Source organism: Saccharomycopsis crataegensis (genome assembly GCF_037102585.1).
Source record: "Saccharomycopsis crataegensis DNA, jcf7180000000073, whole genome shotgun sequence".
NCBI classification, from domain to species: Eukaryota; Fungi; Ascomycota; class Saccharomycetes; order Ascoideales; family Saccharomycopsidaceae; genus Saccharomycopsis; species Saccharomycopsis crataegensis.
The window spans coordinates 538008-555180 of record NW_027043820.1 but is presented as its reverse complement, the minus strand read 5'-3'; the positions used below and the strand labels follow the sequence as shown (position 1 = coordinate 555180).

At 38.6% G+C, this 17173-nt stretch overlaps 8 protein-coding genes across 8 annotated transcripts; 4 read left to right on the top strand and 4 right to left on the bottom strand. All coding sequences in view use genetic code 12, as the record gives it.

The window, feature by feature from the left end:
* Window positions 1-170: 170 nt before the first annotated feature.
* On the top strand, window positions 171-1808 carry CCT6 (chaperonin-containing T-complex subunit CCT6; the record flags this gene model as incomplete). Its single annotated transcript, XM_064994615.1, has 1 exon — window positions 171-1808. The coding sequence occupies one exon, from the start codon at window positions 171-173 to the stop codon at window positions 1806-1808; it is 1638 nt and encodes a 545-aa protein (XP_064850687.1).
* Window positions 1809-2035: 227 nt separating this feature from the next.
* NUP120 (Nup120p) lies at window positions 2036-5629 on the top strand (the record flags this gene model as incomplete). The annotated part of the gene is made up of 1 exon (XM_064994614.1): window positions 2036-5629. One exon carries the CDS (start codon window positions 2036-2038, stop codon window positions 5627-5629), a length of 3594 nt encoding a protein of 1197 aa, XP_064850686.1.
* Window positions 5630-6340: 711 nt separating this feature from the next.
* On the top strand, window positions 6341-8077 carry DASC09_010100 (dual specificity protein phosphatase family protein; the record flags this gene model as incomplete). Its single annotated transcript, XM_064994613.1, has 1 exon — window positions 6341-8077. One exon carries the CDS (start codon window positions 6341-6343, stop codon window positions 8075-8077), a length of 1737 nt encoding a protein of 578 aa, XP_064850685.1.
* A 958-nt stretch (window positions 8078-9035) lies between these two features.
* Window positions 9036-10790, bottom strand: SMF2 (divalent metal ion transporter SMF2; the record flags this gene model as incomplete). Its single annotated transcript, XM_064994612.1, has 1 exon — window positions 9036-10790. One exon carries the CDS (start codon window positions 10788-10790, stop codon window positions 9036-9038), a length of 1755 nt encoding a protein of 584 aa, XP_064850684.1.
* A 270-nt stretch (window positions 10791-11060) lies between these two features.
* On the bottom strand, window positions 11061-11813 carry TRM9 (tRNA (carboxymethyluridine(34)-5-O)-methyltransferase; the record flags this gene model as incomplete). Its single annotated transcript, XM_064994611.1, has 1 exon — window positions 11061-11813. One exon carries the CDS (start codon window positions 11811-11813, stop codon window positions 11061-11063), a length of 753 nt encoding a protein of 250 aa, XP_064850683.1.
* A 356-nt stretch (window positions 11814-12169) lies between these two features.
* DASC09_010070 (uncharacterized protein) lies at window positions 12170-12841 on the bottom strand (the record flags this gene model as incomplete). Its single annotated transcript, XM_064994610.1, has 1 exon — window positions 12170-12841. The coding sequence occupies one exon, from the start codon at window positions 12839-12841 to the stop codon at window positions 12170-12172; it is 672 nt and encodes a 223-aa protein (XP_064850682.1).
* Window positions 12842-14117: 1276 nt separating this feature from the next.
* Window positions 14118-14524, bottom strand: DASC09_010060 (uncharacterized protein; the record flags this gene model as incomplete). Its single annotated transcript, XM_064994609.1, has 2 exons — window positions 14118-14331; window positions 14367-14524. 2 exons carry the CDS (start codon window positions 14522-14524, stop codon window positions 14118-14120), a joined length of 372 nt encoding a protein of 123 aa, XP_064850681.1.
* Window positions 14525-15684: 1160 nt separating this feature from the next.
* On the top strand, window positions 15685-17130 carry DASC09_010050 (uncharacterized protein; the record flags this gene model as incomplete). Its single annotated transcript, XM_064994608.1, has 1 exon — window positions 15685-17130. One exon carries the CDS (start codon window positions 15685-15687, stop codon window positions 17128-17130), a length of 1446 nt encoding a protein of 481 aa, XP_064850680.1.
* Between the last annotated feature and the right edge of the window lie 43 nt (window positions 17131-17173).

Sequence of the window (17173 nt, the reverse complement as noted above, 5' to 3'; positions counted from 1 at the left end):
ATAACAGCTATCAGCCGGGTAACTTTTACATCAACAAACAACGAATTTTTTTTTTTTTCCCAGCGGCGAAATTATTTTTGTGGTGAAAAACTAAAAAAAAAAACAGATCGAATTCATCGTTATATAGTTATAATATCCAGACAGATTGTATTTATATATATATATATATCATGTCGTCAATTCAATTGCTCAATCCAAAGGCTGAATCAATAAGAAGAGCCCAGGCCCTCCAGGTGAACTCTGCCGCGGCGCAAGGGTTGCAGAGCGTGTTGGCGTCGAATCTTGGACCAAAAGGGACCCTCAAGATGTTGGTGGACGGGTCAGGATCGATCAAGTTAACCAAGGACGGTAAAGTGTTATTATCAGAGATGCAAATCCAACACCCTACTGCGGTAATGATTGCCAGAGCCGCCACTGCGCAAGACGAAATCACCGGCGATGGGACCACCACCGTGGTGTTGTTAGTGGGTGAATTACTCAAACAAGCCGAACGGTTCATCACCGAAGGGGTCCACCCACGAATCATCACTGATGGGTTTGAAATTGCTAGAAAAGAAACCCTTGAGTACTTGAACAAGTTCCAACAAAAGAGATTGGCCAGCGAATTGGACAGGGAAACCCTTTTGCAAGTGGCCAGATCGTCATTGTCAACCAAGGTTAATGGGAGATTGAGCGAAGTGTTGACCCCAATTGTCACTGATGCAGTGTTATCAGTGAGAGACCCTGAGGATCCAAAGAAGATTGATCTACATATGGTGGAAATCATGACCCAACAACATGAAACTGCGTACCAGACCAAATTCATCAAAGGGTTGGTGTTGGACCACGGGGCCAGACATCCTGATATGCCAAAAGTGGTGAACAACGCGTATGTGTTGATCTTGAACGTCAGTTTGGAATACGAAAAGACAGAAGTCAACTCTGGTTTCTATTACTCGTCTGCCGAACAACGTGCCAAATTGGTGGAAAGTGAACGAAAATTCGTCGATGATAAATTGAGAAAGATTGTCGATTTGAAGAACGAGGTTTGTGGATTGGACAGTGATAAAGGGTTTGTGATCATCAACCAAAAGGGGATTGACCCAATGTCGCTCGATGTTTTGGCAAAGCACAACATTCTTGCCTTGAGAAGAGCCAAGAGACGTAATATGGAAAGATTGCAATTGGTCACCGGTGGGGAAGCCCAAAACTCTGTCGATGACCTCAGTGCCAAAGTGTTGGGTTATTCTGGTAAAGTCTGGGAACAAACCATTGGCGAAGAGAAGTTCACTTATGTCACCGAAAACAAGGATCCTAAATCGGTGAGTATTCTTATTAAAGGGGCCACCCAACACGTGTTGAAACAAACCCAAGACGCCGTCAGAGATGGGCTCAGGGCGGTGGCCAACGCCATAAAGGATGAGTCGTTGGTGCCGGGGGCCGGGGCGTTCTTTTTGTCTGCCAACAACAACTTGACCGAGAATTTGTCCAAGTTGACCAAGGGGAAAACCAAGACCGGGGTGCAAGCGTTTGCCGAAGCATTGCTCGTGGTTCCAAAGACTTTAATCACTAACGCTGGTTTCGATGCCTTGGAGGTGATTTCCAGCTGTCAAGACGATATTTTGGAAGGCAGAGTGGTGGGGATTGATTTGGAGTCTGGCGAACCGTTTGACCCGGAAGTCGAAGGGATTTGGGACTCATTTAGAGTGTTGAGAAACGCCATCACTGGGGCGGTGGGGATTGCTAGCAACTTGTTGTTATGTGATGAGTTGTTGAAAGCTGGCCGGTCATCTTTGAAAGAAGGACCGCCAGGGGTGCCAGGAATGTAATAGTTCTTAGTTATTAATAAATGTTGTTTGATAAATTGTGAGCAGATTGGAGAAGCGTAGATGACGGATGATGTAGTGGATAATAGATGATATAATGGATAATAGTTGATATAATAGTTAATATTCATCGTCCACCGGGTAAATTTGGTTTTTTTTCCACCAAAAATCCAAATTTTATATCAAAACAACCCTTTCCTTCAGTTTACATTCCCATATCCATCGAGATAATGGGGAAATCTTCGTACAGAGACACCATCAATGGGTTGTCAGAGACTCCCATCAACAGAGGAGATCTTATAAAAACCGTTCGTCTCACCATCCCATCGTCGGAAATCCCCCACGATTCAGAATTCTTGAAACTTTCCAAACAACAACAACTCCAAGCCGACCCGCAAAGATACTTCCATACCAAACTCTCTGGAGAATCCGGGACTTTAGAAGTCCTTAATCCTGCCATACCTTTCAATGGCTTATCATGGTCGATCATCAATAATTCCACGTCTTTGGTGTTATCGCCATTGCTAATCAATGATTGTACCGTGCCAGTTAACGCATTACAAATCGATTTCCCAGAAAAAATCAAGCAGAATTGTCATATCTTTAGAATCACCGCTACTAACTTGCTCGTGGTTGACTTGATCACCGAAAGTGGCATCTTGGCCACTTTGTGCTTCGACGTCACCGTGGATTTCGCATCCTCGACGAAAAACAACCTTTGTAACGTTGAAAACTGGTGTTATGTGTCTGATCCTTACGATTTCCAAGTGAGAACCCCTCATTACTTGCATTCAATTGATGAACTCTCGTTCTTGGTGTTCCTCCAAGACGGAGGGATCGTCAAGTGTGGTAGAGACGCCGTCAAATCAGAAGTCACGGTGTTTTTGTTTTCTGATACTTCGTACGTCTCTTCGAAACTTGGGAAATTCGGGAGGTTTTTACCAACCATCGCGAGAAATAACTCGTACGATGAAGATGAAACTAATTACAATATCCCCGCAGGCCATACTTTGAAAACCGTGTTGGATTCGTTTGTTGTCAATCACGAGTACTTGGTCACCATCACCTTGAATAGAAAATTGAAAGTATGGTCGTTATCTAGCGGCACGTTATTGAACCAAACGAAAATCGATACCGATTCTGTGGAATTAGGCCATAAATTGATTGGCGATGGCAGCCCAATTAGCCTTTTAAGCGTGATGGGTGCCACCACCCAAGATAAAAATGTCACGGTTCCAAAAACCGCCACGGAAGTACATTTCATGAATTATTTACCTATCGGTACAGGGCAATTCAAACTTTGGAAGTTATTGATCAATGGTACCAATCAATTGGTAGATTTAGGACCACAATTCCAATACCTCCCATTGATTTCCCATAGTAAATCGGTATGGCTTGTGAAACAATTCAAAATCATGGATAAATCGTGCTTGAATTTGGACAAGCTTTTCTATCCTAATCAAGAAATTTGGATGAACATCATGGTGTTATTGAAAAGTAATACTTCGTCAGTTTACCAAGTGTTAACGATCTTTAAAAATGGTGATTTTAATTGGGTGAAATCTAAACTCACAGCAACGTTGCCCGAGGTTATCGATCCAAAACAGGATCCTTCAGAATACTATATCAATAAAATCTTGGACTCAAATGTGTATTCACCGTTAATAATCGAAACCGCGTTGGCGTTTTTCGAAGCGAAATATAATAACAATGCCAATAATAACAATAATAATAATATCCCAGAGGATTTGCCGATAAAAGAAAAGGTAACGATGATCATTAGTCAAAATGTCAAATTGGTCAGCTCCCCAAAAAATTACACTAAAGATATCACGAAACTCTGGCTGAATTTCGAATCATTATGCCAAGAATGTTTGAAGATTTGTCACGAATCCTTATCATTGAGTTTCATTCTGTCGCAAAATATGGTTGTAGTCAATAAAGTATTAGATTTTTCTATAGTTCGGACCAATGACGCCGCAGAATTATTATATTTCAACAAACATAAACAAGTTTCTCAATTACCATTGTTATCGACCCCCAACGACCCAGAATCACAATATAAAAAAATCAGTGGGATCGACAACGATAACAGTATCTTGAAATTCTTGGACATTATCACGAATTTCAAAAATTCTTTACCATCCAGCATTTTAGGCGATTTCAAGAGTTTGCTTTTAGAAAATTTCCAGGGGTCGGTTATCGAACAATCCGAATATATTTTTGATAGATCTTTGAAGGGGAAGATTTCTGAAGACTCCTTGCAAGGGTTGATGAACGATTTGAATTCAGTTGATGTGGCGTTCAAAATCATTGGTTATTTGTGCGATTACCCATCTTCCAAAGACTACCAACAGTATATGGTGAATAATTCGGAATATTTGCAACAAATCACTTTGCAAAAACCATCGAGAATCGTTCCTGGTTTACTAATCATGGGGAGTTTCAAACAAACCCTTGAAATCATGGAAACCCTTTATTTTGACTTATTGTTGATGACCATGATCTTGAAATTCGATGAACAAACCTCGAGTTTGATTTTGACTAAAACATTGACGTCATTTAAAAAGATCCGGTTAGCACTCAAGACATTGTCTACAAAATTCAATGGGGACTCACATGGTTTGAATATTGAGAATATCGGTAATACTTATGATTCATTATTTCACCGAGTGGTGGTGAAGCATTTCCAGCTCGCACATGCCACTAATAAGAGATTATTATCGTTTGTTGTCGATGATAAGTTTTTATACGGGGTGTTGAATGAATTATCGATCACCAACAATTCAGAAATTATCTTGAACAGTTTTACCGGTTACGAAACTCATAAGGAGTCGGCAGTTTTCCAACTATACCAATGCTTGACGTATTTGAACGCCAACCAACCGGCAAAAGCGATGAGAATTTTGTTGGCCAACCTGGCCAAGATTGTCAAGTACCAACCATCCACCGAGGAAAAGAAATTCATCGATGTCATTGGTGATTTTCTCGAAATTTCCAAATTATCACAATTCTATTACACTATAGCCAGAGTGTTTAATGAACTTTATCATTATTCTTACGCCCTCAGTTTGGTGAAATTGGCAATTAAGGAATTTGAAACCCACGAAATCGAGGAAGATAATCCCCATGTTACCAAGCGACAATACTATTCATTATATTTCCAAATCGCGTTGGGATTGCAGAATTTCCATGAAGCGTTTATGGCCCTTCAACAACTCGACACCAATTCGCAAAATTACTCCGATTTCAAAGAGGCCAATAATCTTAGGTACGCCGATTTGAAACAATTTGTTGACAGTATTATTGTATCGAACGATTTGAAAAACTTGATCACTTATCCATTTAGTCCTGGGGATATGACCAAGGTTGACGAGATCTTGTATGATAATGCCGACTCTATCAATTTTAATTTCCCATTGTCCGCTTCGTTGACGGTGATCAATACCAGTCTTGCCACGGGACTCAAGCATTTCAAGACGGTGTATTCTTGGAGATTGAACAATGGTGATGTGAGAGGGGCGTGTGAAGCGTTGTACCAATACATCACCAAGTATCAATACTTGGTGGGCCATCCAAAACGCGGGAAATCGGTGGTGGATATGGTGTGTTATAAGAAGTACCACGAGGTGATGATAAAACAAAAGTCAGTGATGAAGGATCTTTATTTGAATATTATGAGTTTGTTGAATACCATGACGATGGATGATGAGAAGTGGGTGATGAAGGAGAACCATGAATTTGGTGACGATAAGAAGGTGAAGAACCGGTATGTGGTGGTGATGGTGGATGAGTTGGTTGCAGAGTGTGAGAATTTGCAATAAATAAATATATGATATAACTAGTCTCTATATAATATAATAATTGATAGTAATAATAATAATAATAATTGTTAATGTAGAATGATGATAATTGATAATCGATGGTAATTCCAAATTACCCGGCCTCCAACCCGGGAATTTTTCTATTTTTAATCTTTTGCCCACACAAAAACTGCCACAGTTCACCAGCGATGAACGATATTGGCAACCCTTTTTCCAGCACTGATCAGAAGATAGATAATCACAACTAATAGGAAAAGAGCCTGTTTATTGGGAGGGCCGCACATATTCTATCATTGTATTTTGTTTGTTCTGTCTGCTTTTGTTTTTTTTGCTTTTTTTTTTGGGGGAGCAGAGAATTTTTATTGAAGATCTTTAATTATTTGTTGAAGAAGATAACGATAAAGATAATATAGCTGTGTTTCTCCAACCAACCAACCAACAAACAAACAACCATTCGTTTGATTATATTTCCCGTGGAATATTATATTCTCGATTAGAAAACTGCCCCAATAATACCCTTTGAGCGTTCTCAAGAAAGATTGGCTGTGTGTGTTTGAAGTATTGTCATTTCGAATATAACATAATATATATATTTTCATGAACAGAAAGAGGATATTCATTAAGATAAAGAGAATATTCATCAATAGAAACAAGATCACCGCAAAGAAGAAGAAAGTTTTGTTTGTTAAGACATTGTCCCCATAAATCATCATGCCACCATCTTCCTCGGTACTAGAAGTATACGGTACCGCTCCCGAAATTCTCTCGTCGTCGCTTGAGAAGTCTCTGAAAATGTACCAGATATCGAACAATAACTCGACAGCCTCTTGTGCCAGCGTGGAAATGTCAAATGGAGTGTCTATTTTTGTTGATGATGTTGATGGCCAAAGTTTGGAGGACAGTCCCGGATCAAGGAGATTTTTTGATGACGATGATTATCACGATGATGATGATGATGATGATGATGATAATGATGATGATGATGATGATGATGATGATGATGATGATGATTATGGTACAAAAATGCAAAATAATAATATCAGAGTGGGCAAATATTCGCGATTGTTGCCTCGAAAGTCATTGAATAATTTAAATCCCAACAGGCCACTTCGAAATACCAAGAATTTATCATTAAACTTGAACGGGATCAGCAATCAGGAAGCAGCAGCAGTAGATGAGGCTCCTCCGCCACTCACGGGCAGCAATCTTTGTTTTGAGGTTACCATTAATAATAATAAAATCCTGGGGGATTCCATGTTTTCGCCCATATCGACAGCTTTACCATTCAAGAAATCATCACTCAAAGAAAACTCGAAACAGGTGGCGAGCCTCAGGACCCAATTGAGCCACAATAATCTCCACTCAAAGATCTCGAACCAAACGATAAAGTTGCCAACAAATAATAATAGTAATAGTAATAATCATCCTCTTCTCTCACAACCAACTAACCCTGCTCGTCCTCATACCCTCACTAGGCGTAAAACCCTGCTATCACTTTCCATACCCAGTCTGCAAGAACCGTATTCCCCATCATTGCAATCGGCAACCATCATCGGTAATAAACCCCCAATGCTTCGAGGGCTAGAAATCAAGTCCAGTCCCACCACCCCAATGATGAAGTCTCATAATATCGACGATTCATACTCAGCAAACAGTGATAAAACTATCCTAAGTGATAAAAGTTCGAATTATGGTGAAAATGATTTGACATCGGTGATTTACCGTGCCGAGAATAAAGTAACAACTACTAAAGGCCCAACCCCGTCATTTTCTACCCAAACGATTCTTCAAGATTTCTCAAAACTAACGATGAATGATAATTTCGACGAGGATAAATTGAACGCCTACCCTAACGGACCAGCAAATATCTATAACCACCAATTGTTTTTATATTCTTGTCCGAGCTTGAAAGAAATCAAACAATTTGACGTGGTCATCAACGTGGCAAAAGAAGTGTTGCATCCTTTCCCGCAAGCGAAATTCGAAGACTATGAAAACCCAAAGATTTTCAAATCGGTATCCAATAGTAGAGTATTTGAACGAATTAAATCCCATGGGGATGATTCCTTGGGTATCCCTGATTATTACTACGTTCCTTGGAGTCATACCTCGAAATTATGTCTTGATCTACGATTCCTCGTCGACGTTATTGAGGACGCGGTGGGAAAAAACCAGAAAGTATTGATTCATTGTCAGTGTGGGGTCAGTCGATCGGCATCGTTGGTGGTGGCGTATATTATGAAACTCAAGAAACTCATTCTCACCGAGGCGTACAGTTATGTGAAAGAGAAAGCTAATGATATTTCTCCTAACATGACGTTGATCTTCCAATTGATGGAATGGGGTGATTTGATTGGCTGCGGGGTGGCAAAGAGTCCAGGTTACTATGATCCAAAGTTCAAAAATAAACAACTTGGGGATCCAGAAGTTGAAAGAAAAGGCCAGTGACGCGAACCTGAAGAATAGTAATGACAATTAAAGCAACACGATTTTTCAACCACTCATGGTGAATATTACCTCTGTTCAGGATCTTTTAGGTGATATTATATATTATAGGTTTCTTTTTTTTTTTTTTTGTTATTGGATCTATTATGGGATTATGGTATATCTTATATATCCCGAATATTATTTTGACATTTCAATGTCAAGTATTCCATTCCATCCTCTTTGCTTGCATTTTTTTTTTTCATTTCTTTTTTCGAAATCTCTTTTGCATTATAGTTTGAATTATCATTTCTATTCATTACTGTTTCTGACTAGTCATTTTTCTTATTATCTTTGTAGTTGAGACACATTCATTCACTCAGTAGTTATTGTTAGGGATATTGCCTTGTCCAGCTAAAGACGCTGATGGTGAAGAAGAACTTGTATAGCATGGGGGATCCTAGTAGTTTCTCATCACCAAACTACCCGAGAGTAAAGTGTGACCATCGTCCTTAAGGATGGAAAAATCATTTTCAGAAGATTAAACCTAAAGAAAATTGTGTAACTACGAGTGTTTAAAGTTGTCGAAGAATAATATTCCAAAAAATAAAAAAAAAAAAAAGAGCCAGCATTGATAAATTATCGTCATACTGGTCCTCATTATCGCTATCGCCCTCTTAATTTCCCAACGCTCTTAGAGATATCACCCAAAAGAATAGTGTAGGCAAATTCTAGAACGTTGGACTTTTCCAGGATACACTCCCCTTTCAATACAACGTCATTATCCAAGAACTTTTCCCAAATAACATGAAATATCTCCTCCCAATCCATATTGAAACGTAATCTATGGGAACAATAACCATATTCACCCTTTTCTTACATCAATCTTCATTTTAATAAATGATCTAAAAATATGCCTTCCCTTTCAAGAATAAGAAGAAAAAAAGAACTAATGTATTAGTAAGAATAAAGAAAACAAATTCTATAAAGGAATATCTTTACCCATCATCAAACTGAACACCAAGTAAAAGTTCAATATCGTAATGAACAACCATATTATTATTGACAACATCTTGGTAATGGTGCCGTTGGACATATCCTTATAGGCCACAATCTCATGTTCATCTATCATCTGTTGTTGTTGTTGTTGGGGGTTATTTTGTAGTAATTGATCCCCTTCATCGTCATCCAACTCATCGAATTCTATGACTTCCCCTGGTGACAGAGGATTGTTCAAACAATCTAGCTGGATCTCGTTGCCGGAACCATGGTTTTGGTGGTACATTGAAGACTTCCTGATACCTACCTTCATGATCCGTTTACTATTGGTGAAGTAAATAAGTGGTGCCGAAACAATCGGTAACAAGAAACTGAGCACCACTTGGCTGAAATTCAAAATATTAGAAAGCCCTTCTCTACCAGAAAGTAGCGAGAGCACAAGACAAGGAACAATGGCAATGGATCTGGTGATGGTCCGTCTTAATGATGGGGTGATGGTCCAATCAAGAAACCCTTCTGACACCATTTGTCCTGCCAAAGTACATACCACCCCTGCAGAAAGTCCAGAAAATAAAAGGGCAAGGGCAAAGATCGTCCCAGCAGTCCGTGACAAATTAGCACTAAGAAGATTGTAAATCGTGAATAAATCAGCGTTCTCGGTCTCTTGAGTATTGGAGTCCTTGAACGTTGCGGCGGCGATAATGAGAATTGCCGAATTAACGAAAAGGGCAACGGTGAATAGCGATACCACAAGCTCGGTTATTGTATACCCCATAGTCTCGTTGATAGCATCGATTGAAGGAACGTAATGTTTGCCAGGGTCAGCTTCCAGGTGTTCTTCTTCCAGGTAGTTGCCCATTTTAATATCGTACTCTTTCAACCGAGGTTGCACAAGCCCTGACCCTAAGTATAATGAATGGGGCATCACAGTGGCCCCCAATATCGCAAGGCTAATATAAAGCCCATCGTTTTCAATCACGGTTTTGGAAGGTAAAAACCCGTTGATGATTTCTTTGACGGTGATATTGTTCGATATCGTTACTAATTCCACTGCAAAACAAATCACGGTTCCGAGAACAAGACAGCTGACAAAAGCTTCAAAGATCCTCACGATAATCATTGGACCATTAGGACGATACGCCATTAACACAATGAGCACGTCGATGATGGTAAGCACCACCCCCAAAAATAAAGGAATGCCAAATAAGATATTGAGGGAGATCGCGGTACCAATGACCTCTGCCAAGTCGGTGGCAATGATCGCCACTTCGGTTAGAACATATAGGGTGAGATTCCATTTTTTGGAAATGTGTTTCTTGCAATTCTGGGCCAAGTCTAGCCCGGTGACCGCCCCGAGTTTCGCGCACAACAGCTGGAGGAAAATCGCCATGATGTTTGCAACAAATATCGAGAACAACAATTTATATTGAAACTTCGAAGCCGTCACTGATGTCGAGTAATTTCCTGGGTCCATGAATGATACCGAGACCATGATTCCCGGACCCAAAAAGCTGATATATTTCTTGATGACTTTGACTAAGTTGGCAAGCCGTGACGGCGACGACGACGATGCTTGAAGACTCAATGATGGAGCGGGTGATCCTTGTGGTCTATATGGAGATGCCATCAGTGATAGTACTGCTGCAGCTTTGGGTAGCACTGACTTGGGTTGCTGCGAGGGCAAAAGATCGAGGTCTGATTCTAATGATGGAGAGGTTATATCGTCTTCATCATTCATTGTTTGTATTAGGAAGAAGAAACCAGAGTAAATGCAATGAAATTGGTAATTTTTGTTTATCCAGGTGATTTATCTAGTATTTCCAGTAATTATTAGTATTATTAATCTTAGGGAGAATGGCTGATTCTTACAATTGCAACTACCATAGTTCACTGTAATACTAATGCCAGTGTTCAAAATAAAAATAAAAAAAAGTTCTGGTCACGTGTGTGAAGTGGTGATTTCTCATAATCAACAACAACTCTGTATTTGATAATAATTATAATATATTTACTTTCTCTTGATGACAGCCCACCAGTTGTCTCGCTCATATCCATTGCGAACCACTTCAGCACCAGCAGCCTCGGCATTCTCCTCGAGCTCTCCCTTTTTATACAAATGGTAATATCTCATCTTGGTTTCTGGTTCCTCTTCCTGCGTTCCTTCTTGATCTTCATCATTCCTATTCTTCTTTTTTTTATTTTTCTGGAGCACCCATGGCACTAAAATGTCCTGGGGCATACCTTCTTTCCACCCTCTGCGAGAATTCTGCTGTTCAAGGGCCCATACGTAAATAAGCGCCTCTCCTCCAACATTCAATTTACTGATAATGTGTTTGATTGCCTCGATCCGTCTCTCAGGAGTCGAGAAATGGTGAATTACCGCAATGGAAATCACAAAATCAAACAGATTTCCAAAATGCGGAAGTTTCAACCCATCGGCCACAAGAGTGTCCGAGAAACTCTGTATTTTCGAGTTATTTGTATAAGCGAGATTCACAAGTTGATCAGATCGATCACTACCAATGATATACACGTTTTTGTTAGCCCCCAAATACTTGCCATTACCACAGCCCACGTCTAAACCTATTGACCCAAGGGTTCTGCTCTTAAGGAATTCCTCGACTATTGGCCACTGCTTGTATCTGGTATGCGAGAAGTGTGGAGCAATCTCATTATAAACCGTGTGGACGTAGATCTGTTCTCGGAGAGCCGGGTCCTCTACCAGGATCATCCTCTGTTCTTCTTCGCTATGGGAGTTCATCGTTATTTAACCGCCTTCCTCACCATCGTCTTCATCAGCATCGTTAACAGAGGAATTTTTTTTTTTTTTTTGGTTTCGTTTGACGATGGTTGGTCACGTGTATAGTTGCTTCCCAATGAGGATCTTTTGAATATATATATATATATATACATTTATTGGTTATTCACTTCTTTGTTGGTGTTTTAGATGAAATAGATTTGTTGGTTAAGCTTCAACACATATTCAACACCAAGCAATAATAATAAGCGCCCAAGCATCTTGATCACTTAAAAAGCAAAAAGCAAACAAAAAAAAAGATGGAAAAAAAGGTATTTTAAACAAAAATCATGATTCTATTTCATAAACGATGATTACATTCAGATAGCAGTAGTGGCAGTAGCAATGGCAGAGTCAGTGGCAGTATCACTGACAGTATCACTGGCATAACTGATCAACAGACCAAGAGAATTATAGGTATCATTCTCGCTATCAGTATAGGTACCACCATCAACTGGACACAAGTTCTCGGCTGATGGAACGCAAGCACTCGATGAGACCGCAGCAGAAGCAGAGGTGGCGATATCGGCGAAATCAGAATCAGCGGATACAAATTGGTCTGCCAACGCAGCAATAGCACCACCAGCAACAGCAAGCTCACCAGCATTTTCAGCACCGCTCAATGCTTTAGATTTAATCGATTTAGAAGTTGATGATGGAGATTGCCCATCCAGGTTAGCTTTAGTTGGAGAGTCTGCAGAGGTTCCACTGTTAGTTGTTTTGTCATTAGACTTTAATAGGGCGCCTTTATTGGTTGTTTCATCATTTTGTTTCCCAGAGGTATTTGAAGAAGCTGTTGTTGCGCCATTTTGTTTCTCAGCATCAATAACAGCAGGCGATTTATTCTTGCTTGCTTTGTTTTTGGAGACGGGAGATTCTGGGCTTGTTTTCCCTTTATTCTTTAAGGCTACTTGACCTTCTAATGACCCAAGAGGATAAGATTGAGCAAGCATAGTAAGGATTTTGATTTGCAAGATCTTGGATAAAAGCATTTTTGATGTCTGTTCTGAGTATAAAAATATGTTAGTTGTTGTTGATTATGGTTATAATATAAAATACTCTGAAATTCAAATAATTGGTGCCATATTGGAATTATTTGTATGTCATTTATGATCATAATGAGCAAAGTCCTTGCTTCCGAATCGAAACTTTCTGCTCCCCTTTTCCAACGAATCCTCTTCTGGTAAAGTGGAAAGAATCTTTTTTTTTTTGGGTGAAAGACCCAAAGTTTCATAAAGCGTTACCCACGGAAGATTGCTAGATATCTCCGACACTAGTGTTCTTGATGACCACTAATAAACCAACGATTATAACAATAAATTAAATGAAGATATTATACTATATTATTAACATGAGGGCATATCTCTGCAGTTGTTCCAATACACTGTATCTAGGGTCTAGAGACCGATTCTTGGAAATTTTTTGGATTTTGCGGAGTTTTATTGTTGTTTAATTTTATGCAAAGCCAAAATAGGACTATCCATAATGGAGGATATTATTATACTGGAAAATAGTAAATGTCCCAATCTCCTTTCAAAATGAAGATATTAAATTTAATAAAGACGCTATTGGTCTACTTGCGGTGATATTACGAATAACCGTTCCTGAAATTGGATATTTGCGAATGTAGAGTTCCATTTTTTCCATCATGATGACGAATTATCAAGTACGACTCTGTGCTTGTATTTTATCAAATATCTCCCAGGAATTGAAACATGTGTATATTGTTGGGACACCTCTTCGTTAATTTTTCCTTTTAATGCTTTCACTATTTACGGCAGCTTGTTTACCTATCAAGGAATCACCCCTCAGGAAATTACATTTTTATATGTATTCTTATTGTTACAGACCTTGTTATTGCCATATATATGTGTGTGTGTTTTAGTATGCGTGAATGTTGATCCTAATGAAATTTGACAAAAGATGGAGCACAGATAGTCCGTTGATCTTGGCACATCAATAATGCTAGCAATTATTCTTTCTTGACATTGTAATTTATTTTTTTCCGAGTACTTAACATTAGCAAAGCCGATATAAGTAGTTCTCATCCTTGCAATGTACGTACATGATTCAAGTGTGACATGACTAATTCCTACTAAGAAAAGAAGAGAAAAAAATATAATTGGAGTTGTTGTCTATTTAAGGAATCTATAAAATTAAAAAAGTTGATTATAATAAAAAAGTTAATAAAAATAAAAAAGTGTGAGCTCCAGTAAAAGGTGGTAATTGTACAGATTATTAAGCATACCATAGGAGGATTCATTTTATTCAGGCATCAGTGGCGCCAATAATCACTATGAAAATGGCAGTGGCTGAGCTGAAAAACACTCCAGATGAATCATTAGTGCCGCCGTCACTGTTTTCATAAGTACCACGACTAATGAGAAACAAGTAGTCAGAAAGTGGAACACAGATGCTAGAGGAGCTGTTGGCTGAAGAACTAGAAAATATACCACTGGTAAAATCTGAAGAGTTTGTGATACTCAAAAAAAAAAAAAATAGTATTTGATAATATACATCAACATCAAAGATGTACTAATGAACTCGCTAATAGGAAGACTTCCATAAGTGGACACTTCAATGGTTGGTATATTAGCTTCAGGATGCTTGGTACCAATATAACGTGGTAAACGATGAGTAATTCTGAAAAAACTAGTGCTGGCATGATCATCCATCCCAACCAGGAGCAGTACGCATATAATGTGAGACCCGCTTGATAGTTCCAGCATCAAGGGAACTTACAACAGGGCCAGGCCCAGTTATAAAGTGTCCCAGAGGATGGGATATCACTAAGATTTATGTATGACACCGTGTTAGTGAAAAGTAAAGCCCCAGTTGTGGGTGATTCAAATTATCTACGACAACACGCCGAGGTATTGAATGATTTATGGCTCAATTATTAGAAAGAAGAAGAAGATAAATATATAATATATGAGAAATCAGCTTATATTCCCGTACAGGAACTCGTGAGTTGATAGGCCAATTTTTTGGAAAATTTCTTCTGGATTTCGGGGTCTGTGTGTTAATATAGTGTCATCCTAGGTATAATCCTCCACTCTTGCATTCTTTGTTGTTTCGGAAACTTTTTGACCCACTAAATGAGATATTTCAGTGTATAGATTTTCTATTTTGTTCAATTAGATTAGAGGATTGTCTCGAAGGGCTCAATTTTGGGAAAATGATGTATTTCTCAAAGCTTTTCTAAGGATTGGAAACAAAATATAGACAAACCTTTTTTTTTCTTAATTTGCCTTCACATAGTTTTTTCAACTATGGGTAATTTCACTGTGGTGGCTTTTTAGCTATAATACCCTCGCAGTTAGGTGAGTACTGATAGAATCTGAAGACTTCTCATAGAACAATATCCAAATACGGCCCAAAGTATATTAATAGCCTTGTCTGAATTCACATATGATATCTTTCAAATTCTTCTGCTATGATGTGAAGGATTTCTTGCTATTGTTCCCAAACTTACTTGATCTTCCGCAACTTCTTTGTTTGGTTTACTGAAACCAGATAAATTCCCAGATCGAGAGTAAAATTCGATGATCATTTCTTTTGGATTTGCATTGAATCGTTACAATATTTAACTGTCGGTTATGAAACCACACATGAGCTTCCTCTCTACCGTTTTTTTCATCTCCAAATATTTGCTAATATCAAATCTTGATATTGTATCTCTTTCAAAAGACCCGCTGTTTTGGTATCGTTCCGAACACATCAGAAAATTTTACATCGGATGAAACAGCAATTTTGGCATTTTATCTTAAAATCAGATGATATTAACTATTTCAATACTGTGAATATCTAGTGCTAGTTTTTTTCCATGTTATAAATGCTCTCGAATCTAAAGTGCTCTTGGATAGGGGGCAATATTTCCTTCTTGCTATCTGCTGTTTCATGTTGTGCTATCATTGCATCATGGATGATCCTCAAGTTTCAAACACCACTCTCGGAAACTGATTATATCCTCAAGATATCCAATTTCCTCTCCGAGGACCCTATCCGGGATATACACTTTGAAATCCCCATTTTTATTACTTCTTATGATAAATTCAAGTTCCTCGACTTGGCAGAAGCCACTCAGGTCCAGCTTGACTACAAGCTTGGTCAGCTAGATCTAAATTTCCAAGGCTATAGGTTTCTGCTAATTAACAATCCGTATATTGAAGAAATTGGAGACTATCAGTATGCTAAATCGATCAGAGAAAACCAATTATACGAAATTAGACTATTTCTTGGGGAATCAGACGCAATATATACTGATCCGTTCCAAAATTTCGCGGTGTTGTATCATACCATGGAAACTATCAATAGTAATGATCTTCCTTATTTCATCACCCAACTCATTATTAATAGCTTCTTCAGTGATGAACTATCGTTTTTTCAAAAAGGAAATCTTGCAGGAACAAAGGACTTGGAGACTTATTTCGCCATGGGGAAATCTAGCGTTGACAGCAAAGTGAATGTTAATTTCATAATATTGTCAGAAAAAAAGGTGGTTGGTGTTGAAACAAAAGCACATGAGGTCCTTGAAAGTTATATGAATACTATCAATTGTATCTATGACAAAATCCTTCATTTCGATTTCAGCTTAGAGGTACAGCGAACACATACCTATGCAATCGATAGATCAGATGTATGGGATTATGATCAAGAATCCCATGTAATTTCGTTAAATGATGATGTCACCTATGTTGACATCAGGGATGATTTTTACCAGGAAGATCCAATAACGTTGAATGATTTTTCCAACTTTAATTTCTTATTTCCAATCCCGGGGGATTCGAATCTTAAAGTTCATCCTCTATCCAATTCTTCAATTTTCAAATCATCATCAACAAAATCTTTATTTTTCATCAATCATGTACCGGAAGATTCTAATATTGACAATGAATATTTTGTCGGTATCGACCAATTCAATAATGTGCTTGGAATTGCATTATTGAACCTATATTTATCGCTTTCTCTCCCGGATCCCGGATATCAAACATTAAGACTTGATCTACTAACCCGTATTACTATTATCAAGAGTCTCTATAAATTTTCAGGGTACATGAGGCAGATTAGTGAAATTCTTAGGCTTGATGGAAAAAATGTCAGGGCTGTGCTACTGACAGAAAAGATTATTTATCTTCTTGAACTACGAAATGAAGCAGTAAGGTTGGCCAGCGATAACGCGACAATCAGCTTAGAGGGCTTCACCAATGCTTTGAACCGCATACTTTTGGCAAATATGGAAGCCAAAAAAATTATAGATGTCTTGCTAAATCATCATTAGATAAAAAAAAACAAGAAAAACAGCAGAATATAAAGGTTATATC